The following is a 14220-nucleotide window of genomic DNA, read 5'->3' as shown; positions in this document are numbered from 1 at the left end:
GCTAAGGTGTTGGCCTGACATTCATATTGTGAAAACTATCCATTTATAATTTACCCATGGTTTTAAACTTCTTGAGAGAAGAGTATATTTTGCTATGATTATCTATTTGGATATGATTATCTATCTGTGGATTGCCTTTGCCAAGTCAAAAATTTATGTGTGTAAGTCAGCCTTTGCTAGTAATAAAATATATTTACTTTCTTAAGGGTAAAAGGATTATAGATGAAGAAGGTGTTGAAAGTATTAATGACATGTTTCATGAAAATGCGATGCTGCAAACAGAAAACAACAACCTTCGCGTTAGAATTAAAGCAATGCAAGAGACCATTGATGCACTGAGAGCCAGAATAACGCAACTTATGAGTGATCAGGCCAACCAGGTGCTAGCCAGAGCAGGTATGTTGTGGGTGTGTCGTGTGTGTGTGTGTGTGTGTAAACTGCTTAATAAGTTCATTTATATGCTCTTGCTTCATGGTTCCCTTGGAATGAAGAGTTGGAATGCAGGAGCTGCTTTAGCAGGGGCAGGCCCCCACCTAATTCTTTCCTGTTTCTGGAGGTTTCTATTAATAGAAATAGTTTGGTACCCTGATTTCACTATCCATTTAGGCCTATGAGCAATATGAAATATCAAATTATAGCTTTGGATAAGAGTTCCTTGTGTGCTTAGCTATATGTGGACTTAGTATTTTGCTTTGGGTGAGGTCCTGGACACAGATGGTTGAATGCTGGCTTGCTTTTCACCTCACAGAATAATCAACTGATTGACTTACCATGACTGCATTGTTCTTACAGTGCATTCTTTGTCCCATTACTTCTGATTTATGTTACATGCATTGTTAAAAGGTGCTTATATGTAGAAAACAAATGAAATGAGGGAAAAGTAATAATCCTGATCATATGACGCAAGAGGAACCAACAACTTAATGCACCTTAAGCAGGAAATACATTTTGCAAATCAGCCAAGATAAAAAAGTGTAGCCCGTATCACTGTTTCTCTTTGCTGGTTCCTTGTGCCTAATAACTGTATTCAGATATTTATACTGTTACTGTCCTTTCTCAATCTTTCTTTCCTCCTCACAACCCCTTTCTCTTCGTAGGAGAAGGAAATGAAGAAATCAGCAACATGATTCATAACTATATCAAGGAAATTGAAGACCTCAGGTATTTGCATAATATGTATTTGAACAGTCTTTATTGGGGGGAAAAACCTCACAGACTAATTCTGTCAGCAAGTAAATACTTCAGCTGTTTTCCTGTGTGAAGATTGCTTTAGGAAAGTGGTCCTTCAGGTGGTGTTGCTCTTGGCCACAGAAAGTGGAAATATTAAAGATGAAGCTGACAATAGAAGTGAAAGCGAGATGCTGCTTAAATAATGATGATGACTTGATACTGCTGCACAAAGGACAGCAAAACTTGGAACAGTTGTTTTATGAGTTCACACCTCATATATAAGTGATAGTACAGAGAGATTACTTGCTACAGTATGGTATAAAAACATTCTGCTTTCCTTTTCAATTAAAAAATGTTCAATATTTTAGATATTTTTATTTCTCTTTTATCATGATGCACCTTCAAGAAATAGCTACATTATATTGTAGCTTTTATGCAATGTATTTATCCATACAGTGTGTACAGATATCCATGTGTATATTTATACAGAGATTCAGATTTATACGATTTCTGTCTGGGGTATATGATATGCATAAAGTATACACCACTTTTGTCTAAAGTAGTCTCATCAAGGGATTTACTACAGTTGTATTTTGTGAGACATCACCTTTGTAGTTTGTTTTTAAACTGAGGATAATGTATACTTTGTCATCTGTCATTTCAGTGCATCTCTTACATTAGCAATACTTGTGATTCACGGTCTACAATTTTATTTCTTTTAAGAGCAAAATTATTAGAAAGTGAAGCAGTGAATGAAAATCTTCGACGCAACTTGTCAAGAGCTTCAACAAGATCCACATACTTTGGTGGACCAACAGCATTTTCTGCTTCTATGCTTTCTTCAGAGAAAGAAACAATGGAAATTATAGATATGGCCAAAAAAGATCTAGAAAAGCTGAAAAAAAAAGAAAGGAAAAAGAAAAAGAGGTGGTGTATGAATTATATTGCTATTACTTTTCTCTTTATTACTAAAGAGTTGTATTTTTTTAACCACTGAGACTTCAAAATTAATTTGTTGTTCCTGTGTGGGTTTGGGTCCTAAATGGCTGTTCCTTCAAACCCTTTTGCACACTGAAGTTAGATGTTTTTCTTTTGCATCTTTCTTCCAGTGAAGATGATTCATTATTCATAGAAGGAATGTCTCTGCTGTAATTACTTACTTCTGTATTATTATGCACAATGGTAAAAGTGTAGGTATTCTCCGTATATTTTTTTAAAAAAAACTTTAGAAAATTCACCTGCAATCCAACAGAAGTTCCCAAAAACAAAAGTTATAATTTTTCTTCACTGTATGTTAAAACTGGAACAGCTTTCTGAAGAAAAGATATTCTGAATGGCTGGGAATTCTTTAGTAGCTCTTGGAATGGCTTCTTTTGCTTTACCTTCTGCTTTTATGAATGTTTTTAATTTGAAATTTCCTTGTTCTCTGCAACATCATGCTTTGCTGGTTTTTGCTGTCCAACTTGTCATCTACTAAAATGCTCATAGACGTTGATATAAATGCCTGTTCAGACAGCAGTTAGTACAGCAAGAATTTGTGTGCTCTGAGACTCTTGACTCCATTAGAGAGCTTTCCCTTTTCCTTGAAATTTTCCATGCTTCTAATCTATTGCTTTTCCTGCTAATGGTCCTTTAGGCTTCTTCAAGTTGAAAGTAAAATGAAAACAGTATAAGCCTGAAATACAGTTGAAGTGTAAAGTAGACTTGAGTTACTGATACCTGCAATTTGAGGTTCTGTATCTATAAATCCACCACACAAATTCCTGATGCTTGTAGAGAACCTTAATTCTTAACAACAGCTAGATTCTTCTTTTGCATATCACTTTTCCAGGAAGTTCTTACACTGTTATGGTGATTTTAATAGATTTTGTGTCTCATGTTTGTAGGAACTTTGTGGAAGGTTGGGAGTACTAAATGAAATCGACAGAATGTTCTGGCCTCTCCTCAGCCAAATGCATTCATGTTTTTTGAAGTGTAAATACCAAACAAAGATTTGATTTTTATATGTTTCAACATTTTAAAATCAAGCATGAATTTAAATACATGATTAGATAGAGCCCCAGCTGTTAGATTGGGAGTTGAATATTAGGTAGCAGACAGGAGCACGACCAGAAAACAGATAAAGATTCCTAGATATATCCAAAGCTCTTATTGTAGGAGATGATCACTTTAAAAATTTTGGAAGTAGCTAGTAAGTAAAACACATGGTTGTTTTGAGTGGGGTTTTTTTTTTGTGTGTTGTTGTTGTAGTTGTTTGTTTAGTGATGTGGGTCTTTTTAAAAAGAAGCTCAGCTTCTGTGCCTACTCACACAGGACAATACGGTTGTAAATGGGATAGCCATGTGGTCTGATCCAGAACTAGGAACTACTTACAATAAACTCTTTTTGAGACCAGTTTTCTATCCCAGTGTTATAGAATTAGAGAAACATAGAAAAACTTAGGTTGGAAGAGACCTCTTGATGGTCCAGACTCCATCTTAAAACAGGTCTTGTGTTCTACAGAATGGGATTGTATTCTTCAAAATGCTGGTAAGGTTTCAATCTACCAGCCCATCTTCAGACTGCTTTGTAACAGAGACTTAGACATTTCTGTAGTGCGTGTGCTAAGAGAATTCATTAGATGCTAAGAAATATTAGGATTTGAGGGATTAGGTGTTTAATCTGTCATATTTGTTACTTGCAAAGTGCTTCTAATTAATGAATTGTGAAGTCTGTGCTCAGGATATATCACTGGGAATTTTTATTCTGTTGAGATTTCAGGAATTGGCAACGGCTATGCTAATGTATTGCAAAGAGAGGGTTTACTGTGCAGTTTATCCCTGGTAGGGATTCTTTGCTCTACTTCTGTCTTTTACAGGCATTTAGCTACATTTACTGTACTCTTTTTTTTTTTTTTTTTTTTTTTGGGTTGTTGTTCTTTTAGAATTGTCTAACTAGCATTTTCCTATTAGAATGGGATTGGTGAGCCTAGTTACTAGTTCTGCCTCATCTGCCAGCTTTCTTGATCTGTTTTTCCTGGCTATGGGTCAGTATCATGAAAGGTACATGCAACTTACTTAAATTATTATGAGCCAGCCTGAAGATTTAAGAGCCAGTTTCTGATGAGCAGCAGGTATGTACTGCTATATATCTGTAGCCTTTAATAAGCATCTGGCAAAGCTTATCAGAAACGGTTTATGCACCAGGAATGTTTTGGCTACCAAAACACTGACGTGGTTGATTAGTGTCCCACAGTGTGACCTACTCACCAGAAGCCCCAGAGCAAAGCTCCCTCATTCCTTTCAATTGTTAATCAGACTTACATACCTGATAACCTTTTTTGACTTACCTTTTGACTTCCTTAACCTTCATTAAACTAAATTAATGGCAAAAATACCTGGGGCTCAGCATCTTGGCTCCCAGCTGGTACTGAAGGAAGATGACAGGCAGTATAAGGTGAAAAGGCAGCAAAAGCTCTTGCTCAAAACTTGCTTATAATGAGGAATTTCAGTAGTTGTTGACATTTAAGACATCTCTACACTTACACAAGTCATGCAGATGCTTTTTTACTGATACATCCACGTTTGTTTGAAAGGAGAAAGTACAAATAAAAATACTAACACTTTGTCCATCTCATTGCTTCTGATGCATATTTTTTGTTAATTTATGAACAAATAACAAGCAATCACTGGCATGTACTTTTTGAATCCCAGAAAAATAAACTGCATTTTTCTGCTTTTTATTTTAGAAAACCCTAAACAAAAAGAAATGTGCAGTTTTAATATTTTTATATCAATTATATTCAGAATATATGATTTAGAATATTAGTACTAAAAAATTCTCATTATTCTTCTATGTTACAGTACGGTATCAGCATACATAATACTATGCATTGGGTTTTTTTCCTGATAGATTCCTGCGAATATTTGATTTCAGTTCAATGGCAGTATTTTCTTGCAATTTTCAGTATTTTACCTGCCATTTTTAGATGGCAAAAGAGGAGAAAGCTTTTTCTAGAATTAAGACTTCTTTAATCCATATTAAGAATTATTTCTAAAGTGAAATATACTGTCTATATCTAAAACATCCTCCTTAGTGTAACTTGAATTTAAATTGTTGACAGTGAGAGATTTGTTAACCTACAAATGCTGCTTCTTTGGTTTCTATATACTTTCCAACTGCAAAATGTATTGCCTTTTTACTACTTGTTGTCTCTTGATGGTATCTTTTAAAATTTCATTTTAAACTCCACAAGCTCATATATCATTTTTTTTACCTTCTTATCACTTCTGCTTTTCACTGTCTGGTTTGTCCTTCATTGGCTTGGCCTTCCAATACTGTACCTCGTGCTTTTGAAGGCTACAGAAACTTGAGGAAAGCAGTCAAGAAGAAAGAAGGTTGGAATATTTCCCAGGTTTTTAATTACCTGTCATTTCAATTAACTGGTTGTCATACATGAAAAGAAGTTGGGCAGATTCGTAGGTACTTCAAGAGTAGTTTATTTGGCTTTTCAAAACCTTTCCTGTGTTTGGGTTTTTAATGAGTGCTTTAACTGGAAGAAACCTCTGTTGTGGAATTGAGGTTGACTCTGGGATTGCACAGTGTCAAATAGGGCTTGGTGGGGAGGCGGTGCCTTTGGAAATAACTGTACAGTTTAGTGGATTTCTTTCTTGCATGGCCTGTATGGTACAAAAGGCAGCAGAAAAGTGCAAAAGGTCATATGGTATGAAATGTATAGCAGGAAATTAATATAATAATTGTCATATTACATGACAAAAATATTTTTGGCATGTGAAATCAAGGTCTTGGACCTTCACTCCTCAGTTAAGTGTGCTGATTTTATGTTTCTAAGTGTGTGACTGAAGCCTCAGCTATTCCTTCTGTTCAGTTTCAAAGCAGTAGATAAAATAGTTAGACATACAGAGCAATTCAGTTGAGGGCTCTAAACCCAGAAATACACTGCCATTCAAAATGCAAGTTACAGAGCTTTTATTTTTCATCTGTCTACTTTGATCAAAAAACCCCTACTGAACTCATGCAGATGATGTGAACACACAGATCCGTATCACACAAATTAAGTAGTACAGTTCTGCCTGGCAAAGCTGTTGACTCTCCTTCCTCTTGCCTCTCCCCTTTATAAGGCAAAACAGAAACTCTCTGTAGTGGTGAGCTCCATTCTGTGTGCAGGCAGAAGTGGAAACCGGGGGTTTGCCTCAATCTGTGTAAAGATTTGCAACTAAGATCTGCTATCGCTTCTGCTTATTAGCCAACAAAAACCAGAGCATGTTGGAGGTTGAGATACAAATCTGCAGAAACGAGATTGGGTGGCTCAGTGTTCCTCAGTTGGCTGCTTTTTTTTTCCTCCCTATACAAATCTGGTTAGGCTTTATACTTTCAGTCTCCCTGGCTGCTGTGTGGATTTTGTTGTCCAAACAAAAGCTTTTCTGCTTTCAGTGTCACTAGTTCTGAGTGGGGCAGAAAGAACAGTTAGCACAGGTGGGGAAAAAAAACCTGTGTTACTGAACTGTTCAGAGTAGAAATCTGTTTTAAGGTAGGGTTTAGGTGCCACTTGCTAAATTACAGTGTCTCAAGCCTACTGAACGTTTCTTGTCACTGTTAAAGAGCTAGACCCCGAGTCTGAGCTCTTTTTGCTGTCGATGGAGGAAGATAGGCAATTTTTCTTACCCTACCTGATCAGTGACAGCATAAAACCTGCTAAAGTTCTATGCAGCTGAAGTTGGATCAAATGGATTCCACATTATGCAATCCTATCCTATGTTTTTCATTACTAACTCCTGTGGCATCTAGACCTGGTCTATCACAATTTCCCATCTATTGGGGGATGGTTTGGGTTTTGCACACAATGCTAGAGGGACTGACATTTGGTCCATGAAAATTTACAGAGTGCCATTGATACTTAAATTTTACATTTGCATGGGACGACTCAAATGTGCACTTCATGTTAAAACTTGTCTTAATGGCTAATACACCAACTCTTTAAGACAAAACAGAACTACCCTGCCTCAATTTGCATAAGCCATCACTAGAGTAGGACTGCCAAGAGAGGAAAGACTATAGAGACACTTGATTTTTAAACAGGTTTTGAACCATAGTCTGAAAAACAAAAGCATGGAAATACACTAAAATGTAATCTTAATAGTTGGGAAGAGTTTCTTTTTTTTTGAGACAGACAGTTCCATTGCCAGAACTCAGTATTTCTCAAGTCTTTTTTGTTGTATCAATGCCTATTTTGAGCATTAACTTAATATTGAAGTAGATAACTGATCAAAAGAGTAGTTATAGTATGATAAATTAGAATATCATTTAAGGCTTATACATAAATTTAGATGATTGGAAGCACAGCAAGGTCTGTTATAGCTTGAGAGTGTAGCAATACCTGTAATGTCTGTTGTACCTGCACACAATGTTCTTTCTTTGTTTTGTAAAGGCTACCTGGGGACACTGCAACTTCCATGGACAATGAGTGCTGCTGTAGTATATGAATATACATATTCTGAATGTCCTAGTTGTGGAATATGCCCTAAACCAATGTGCTAATCATTAATACTATTTTCCAAACTAAAATTGAAAGTGATTAAGCGTTATTTTATTATCTTTGAGAGAGTGGAAGTTGTGGTTTACCCATGCCCAATACCTGTATCTTTGTCTAATTCCACTTCAGTTTTCATCTTTATTTGGAATTACAACTTAGTAGTTTGGGGGATGGGAAGCACATGTCATTTCAGTTTGTGAGCATTTTGTGTCTGTACCTCTTCTGCTAGTGTTAAAGAGGATAACACAGATAACGAGCAGGAGAAGAGAGATGAAAAAGGCGCTTCGGAGAGAGAGAATAACGAATTGGAAGCAGTAAGTATTTAGAAGTGTTTGGTTCCTTTGTTCATTGTCTGCTTAATGGTTACAAGGTTATAGAAAGGAAATTAGGATTGGGTCAGGTGAATGCTGTGACTTTGGTGATTGGCGATGGAAAAGCATGGGCATGCCTCAACATCTTTCTATTTTGCAGGAGGAGATTCAAGAAGTAAGTGATCATGAGGATGAAGAAGAGGAAGATGATGAGGATGAAGACGACATGGAAGTTGTTGAAAGCTCAGATGAATCGGATTCTGACTCTGATGAAAAAGGTGATGGCAGTGCAGTATTTTGGAGAATTTTACAAAATACTATCTGCCTCTTGGCTTCGGTAGGCGTGCTTGCCTGCTGTCAACCTACTGTCTGTAATTCTCTGTGAATTGTATGTTCAGTGAATTCTTTTTTGTTTATGGTGCTAAGACATGTAATACAAACCTGATCAAGTGGCTTTAAAATTGACCGGAGGCCATCAGGTGTTGAATAACACATTTCTTCCTTAGGTTTAAGTACTTGGATTATTTTTATCTCTAGACTAATCATCAAGGTGGTATATTAGTTAATTTGGAAATGGGTAGAATTTAATTTTAATTTAATTTAATTTTAAAAGGAACTCCTTCAGCCTTCCTCATTTTCAGAGGCTGTGGCTCTATGTAGAAGCATGAACAGTTGGCTTGTATGGCATGCACGTGCTGGAGTCCCTGATAGCATCAACAGCCATGCTCTTTTGAGTCAGGCCAAGTGGGCAAACCAACTCTGTTGGTTCCTTCTTGTTTGAGAGTCACACAAATCATTAGTAGGAGATGTGACTTGGAAAAAAAAATCCTCAACTGGCATCTTTATTCTGGGGCAGGTAATCTTGTACTAAAAAATAATGTAATTGATTAAAGAAAACAAACTTTTATAAACTTAACATTTCCTTACTTTTTCCTCCTAATCTTTCTTGTTCCCTTAGCCATTTCACTTCCATGATTGAGGTGGCTCCTCTCCTCAGAATTTTGGCAGTATTTTTCTAAGAGCTAGGAAAGGGAAAGTCTTCCCTAGGAGTCTGTCACAAGTTAAATTTTCCTTTTATGATCTGCTGGCTTTATGAATGACAGTTTTTCTCCAGCCTGAGATGTGATTGAAGTGTCACAGCCAGTCAGCTTTTGTATGGGGAAGGACAGATTGCTGACATTGAGATTTAATGTGAGGAGTTACAACATGTGGGTAGCTATGATCCAATGAGAGACTTTTTCCCTACCTTTTGCAATTCTAGGATGGGGAGAGTATTTGAGAAGGACCTAAAGTTATGGGGGTACCTATAGTTACGTGATTCTCATTGTCTTAATTTTTAATTACTCTAATGTTTTTATTTTAGAAAATTATCAAGCTGACTTGGCAAATATCACCTGTGAAATAGCCATAAAGCAGAAACTGATAGATGAGCTAGAGAACAGCCAACGAAGGTTGCAAACTCTGAAAAAACAATATGAAGAGAAACTAATGATGCTACAACATAAGATTCGAGACACTCAGCTTGAAAGAGATCAGGTTCTTCAAAACTTGGGTAAGAAGTGCAAAATCATTTAAATATAGATGATGTGTAAGATACTCACATTGAGTTGTTCGCTGCTTTGCTCACTTTTTTCAAATGTGATAAACTGCAGGGAACAGGAACAGGTTTGTACCCATAATGTTGGTGAATCGTATTTTACTCTTTCTAGTTTCTGCCAGAATTGAGAAGGACTTTTTAAAAACAAACTGATACTAACCAGTATTTGATTTGGTTGAATAAGCATTTTCTGTTTTCTAGGAGCTCTCATTTTAACATAGTCCTTGGGAGAGTTCCTCAGTGAAAAGTACTTTCCAGTTCTTCCCTTCCTCCTTGCTTGTTTTCAGGCAAGTCCAAAGAACTGGGATCAGTGGCCTTAAAGAGATGTCTTAGTGGCCAAACACTTTTGAATATGTAATTGTATTGACATGAAAAACTAATGCTGGCTCAAGAAGTCCTGAGTCATAAGTATCTGAACCTCAGGGGAGTATCAGGGAATGTGTTGTTTCTTTCTCTTTAATAAATATATACTATATAAGCTTTATGGTTATACTTTATATGCTTTTCCTGTTTCATTTTTGTTGCTTTTTATTAGTTACCCTCCCTTTTTATCATATTAGAAATGGGATATTAGGCTTGATGACTCTTGGGGCTGTTACGATCTTGTGCACATCTGTGTGTGTATCTGTATTCATGTTTGTCTAGTGCCAAAAAAAAATCATAACAGAGGTATTAATGGTTGATTTCTTATCCCAGATGGTACCTAAGGTGGAAAGTTCGAAGTAGTGCAGGTGACAAGAGCTAGAGACACATACAGTTTTTCAAAGATGTGCAGATAATGCCAAAAGCAGAGACAGCAGTCATCTGCTGTGATTGCAAAGTGGAAATAGTCTGAACAAAAATAGATTAATCACTCCTCTTTGCTCTAGGTTCTGTAGAGACCTATTCAGAAGAAAAGGCAAAAAAAATCAAGTCAGAATATGAAAAGAAACTCCAAGCTATGAATAAGGAACTGCAGAGACTTCAAACAGCACAGAAGGAACATGCACGATTGCTTAAAAATCAGTCTCAATATGAAAAGCAACTGAAGAAACTGCAGCAGGAGGTGACAGAGATGAAGAAAACCAAGGTATATTTCAGTATATTGAAGTGTTGGTCAAGCAGTGTTTACTGAAAACGGGTTGAAGTGTCCTGTGCATTTATCAACTGTTCTTGCTGTCAGCTGCTGAAAAGACTGAAAACAGAAGATATGAAGACTAGGCTGTTCCTGGGGAGAGGAGTGGCTTTTAAGTTTAGTGAGCAGAAATTACAGTATCAAACATGGAGAAGCTTGTACTGCTTATTAGCTGCTATTCAGCACTGTGTGAAGAAGGCACATTAGATGGAGGAGGTAAATTGCTAAAAGCATGTAATATACTGGAAGATGGCAATTTGGAGAAGAAACTGAGTGGAGGTGGGGGAACAGCACTTCAGTGTAAACGGCTTTTCTAAGTGTTGTCGTCTTTACAGGTTCGCTTGATGAAACAAATGAAAGAAGAGCAGGAGAAAGCTAGAATGACCGAATCTAGAAGAAACAGAGAGATTGCACAGCTTAAAAAGGAGCAACGCAAACGAGAGGTGATTTGACAGATAAAGAATTTTCATTTGGAATAAGCATGTATCATTATGATGTGCATCTGTATGTATATATTCACTGAGGCACGCACATATACATTCACCAGTCAAAATGCACATAGTTACGGTCAAAATCAAACCAAATTCAGTTCCTAGCTTCAGGTTGTAAGCACAACAGAAAGTAGAAGGCTTATTTAATATTTACTTATTTAATGATTATTTATTATTCAATTAATTGATTAGTGAATCTTCACAAAACTCTTGCTACCGCCTTGCTTGCATGCAAGGTGGTAATAATAACAAGTACTTACTCTGCACTACAAAGAGCAAGAAACGATTGTGACTTGACCTCTTCATGTTACAAGAGTTTTTAGCAAACTTGTATTAATGGGTGAAGTTCTTATTTTACATGTAATACAGTCGTCATGGCAGATCATGGATGAAATATTATGTGCTGCTTTTATTTTTTCACAGCATCAGCTCAAGCTTCTAGAAGCTCAGAAAAGAAATCAAGAAGTTATCTTGCGTCGCAAAACGGAAGAGGTATTGTAGTAACACAGCAACGCATCTTTGAAAGCAGATTGCTGTAGTATTCCTTGTAATTAGAATGCAGTTTAGGTGACAGGTAATTGTGTCTCTGCACTTTGTTTCAGGTTACAGCCCTTCGTCGGCAAGTAAGGCCTCTGTCTGATAAAGTGGCAGGAAAAGTAAGTCGAAAGCTGAGCCTGCCTGAGCATCCTATACAAGAAGCCAGTTCAAGCTCATCAGCCGAGCATGACGGTTCAAGAGCAGGAGCGCAGCAGAAGATGAGAATTCCTGTTGCAAGGGTTCAGGCGTTATCCGTCACTGCAACTAACGGAACAGGGTAAGGAGTAAAAACTGTTCAGCACTTTCTTAATTGCACGGACTTCCTAGCAGATAATCTTGTGATGATACATAGTGCAGTAGCTGTTGTTTTTCAAACTGCTGTTATGTATCAAGTGCAATTTGAGTTTTGTGGGTTTGAGATGGGGTGGAATAATATAAAATAGCATTGAAAGAATAAGCCACATAAACACAAAATTTTAAAAACCCAGTTAATCTGCTCTTAAAGTGAAATTCCTTTGGTGGTCTAGTGCCTACAGTGTTCTTAAGTACAAAGAACAACCTATATAATGTGCTGGGCTTATTGGTGACCTTCTACTGTGGTTTGAAACATACCCCCTTGTTAAATAGGGAGTAACTTCTTATGTGGCGTTGATTTGAATGCTGCATCATAAAAGATGCAGGCTGTTTTCTACACCACCTGGCACTACTTCCCCATAAAAGCAGCTGGCTGGGGAAGGACATGGGCTTCTTCCCTCCAGGACAGTCTGTGTGTGGCCGGGATGGTTGGTCAATTGGTTCTTGCTGTTGGGCAGCACTCTGTAATTGTCAGGTCAGTAAGGTACTCTGTGTTAGCACTAGGTGTGAGTGTAACTGGCCGTTATTGTTCTACATTCATAGTGATTTTTGTCAGCAAACTGTCCTTATCCCAACCCACGGAGGCTCTGTCTGTGTCTCCTCTGGGAGGGACTGAGAGGCGTGTGGTGCTCAGCCATGGTTTGGGGCTGAACCACCACATTTACACTTACCTGTATGTTTCTCCTGAATTTGTCGCAGAAAGAAATACCAGCGGAAAGCGGTGACGAGCAGAGTTTACTCCTCCAGGGCAGCCAGGATGAAGTGGCAGTTACTTGAACGCAGGGTGACCGATATCATTATGCAGAGGATGACCATTTCCAATATGGAGGCAGATATGAACAGATTACTTACGGTGAGTGATCTACTAAACACCCTTGGCTCTGTCGTCATATTAAACAGGGAGCAGTGCATGTGTTTGCTGTAAATGAACTGCTGTGATGGTGGTGTAGGGAAGGTGATTGGCATCTCTTGCAAACAATGATGGAACTCTAAATGACTCCAGTAAGTATTTGGACCATGGGATTGCTGTGCTTAGTAAGAAAAAAAAGTATATTAATGGAATCATGTGCAAAAAAATCATTATATTCATCTGTGTAACTTGTTCCTGTAGCAATCGTGATGTATTAGTTAGAACAAGATAAAAAAGCATTTAAATGCCATGATTACTGATTCCCTTTTATGTAATATTGTGTCTTTGGGGGAAATAGCAACGTGAAGAACTTACAAAAAGAAGAGAAAAGCTTTCAAAGAAAAGGGAAAGGCTTATCAAGGATGGAGGTGGCCCTGAAGGAGACAGAAATGTCCAAAACATAAATGAAGAGATGGAATCCCTAACTGCGAATATAGACTACATTAATGACAGCATTTCTGACTGCCAAGCAAACATAATGCAAATGGAAGAAGCAAAGGTAGGTCAGATATCAATGCAAAGATGGTAAAATGGAGAAAAGATGAAAACTGTGTTAGCCTTGAAAATGTTCTCATTTATATATGAATTCAGCTTTTGGCTGTATAATTGATGAACCAGGAAGTGATAATTGGTGCAAATAAGCAAAGTTTGAAATGAAGAGCGTTTATACGACTGAAGTCTTGGATCTGAGTTTTAGCATCAATGATGATGCAATCAGCAGTGACGCATGTTAAGATTGCAAAGCATTTAAATGTCACACCTGACGCTTTCTCCTCTGCAGGCATTAATATAATTCTCGGGACTGAAGGCTAACAGCTTGTGCCATCTTCCTGCAGCCTTTGATGTACTTACACTCCCATGTATCGTTTTTGTATATTTGTAATATATTGTATGTAAGAATTATATACATGTATGTAAGAGTCATCAGAATTATACTGTATATTAGTGTATTTTCAATTATGTAAAAGTGGCTTTCTCTAACTAAAGAGCCCTTTCAAGTCAAGGTGCTTAACTCTTCAAATAGTAATTTAGTAAAGGGAGATTGTCTATTATGATAGATGTAGAAATTTGAATATTACCAGAAGCAGTGAAATTAAAATGTGAAAAATCTTAAAGAGCACATTATACTTTCCATAGATTTAGCAGGAAGAATCTACCTTGTCTCTTGGCACGCAGTAGCATGAAGTCAGAACTGTAATACTTC

General features: G+C 37.2%; 1 protein-coding gene across 3 annotated transcripts in view; it reads left to right on the top strand.

Moving 5' to 3' along the window:
- Positions 1 to 14220, top strand: part of KIF21A (kinesin family member 21A) — a 90731-nt gene that overhangs the window by 47537 nt on the left and 28974 nt on the right. For 2 of the 3 annotated variants that reach the window (XM_084269625.1, XM_084269627.1), the window contains exons 9-20: positions 207 to 396; positions 1098 to 1161; positions 1894 to 2097; positions 7932 to 8016; positions 8174 to 8291; positions 9377 to 9565; positions 10480 to 10679; positions 11060 to 11167; positions 11639 to 11707; positions 11818 to 12029; positions 12806 to 12959; positions 13315 to 13515. In XM_084269625.1, coding sequence (XP_084125751.1) covers positions 207 to 396; positions 1098 to 1161; positions 1894 to 2097; positions 7932 to 8016; positions 8174 to 8291; positions 9377 to 9565; positions 10480 to 10679; positions 11060 to 11167; positions 11639 to 11707; positions 11818 to 12029; positions 12806 to 12959; positions 13315 to 13515 — 1794 coding nt within the window. Of the gene's footprint in view, positions 1 to 206; positions 397 to 1097; positions 1162 to 1893; positions 2098 to 5507; positions 5547 to 7931; positions 8017 to 8173; positions 8292 to 9376; positions 9566 to 10479; positions 10680 to 11059; positions 11168 to 11638; positions 11708 to 11817; positions 12030 to 12805; positions 12960 to 13314; positions 13516 to 14220 lie in introns of all 3 variants that reach the window. The other variant, XM_084269626.1, reaches the window with a different exon arrangement.

The sequence above is a fragment of the Gallinula chloropus genome (assembly GCF_964237585.1).
Source record: "Gallinula chloropus genome assembly, chromosome: 1".
In the NCBI taxonomy this organism is placed as follows: Eukaryota; Metazoa; Chordata; class Aves; order Gruiformes; family Rallidae; genus Gallinula; species Gallinula chloropus.
This window is presented reverse-complemented; position numbering and strand designations above follow the sequence as displayed.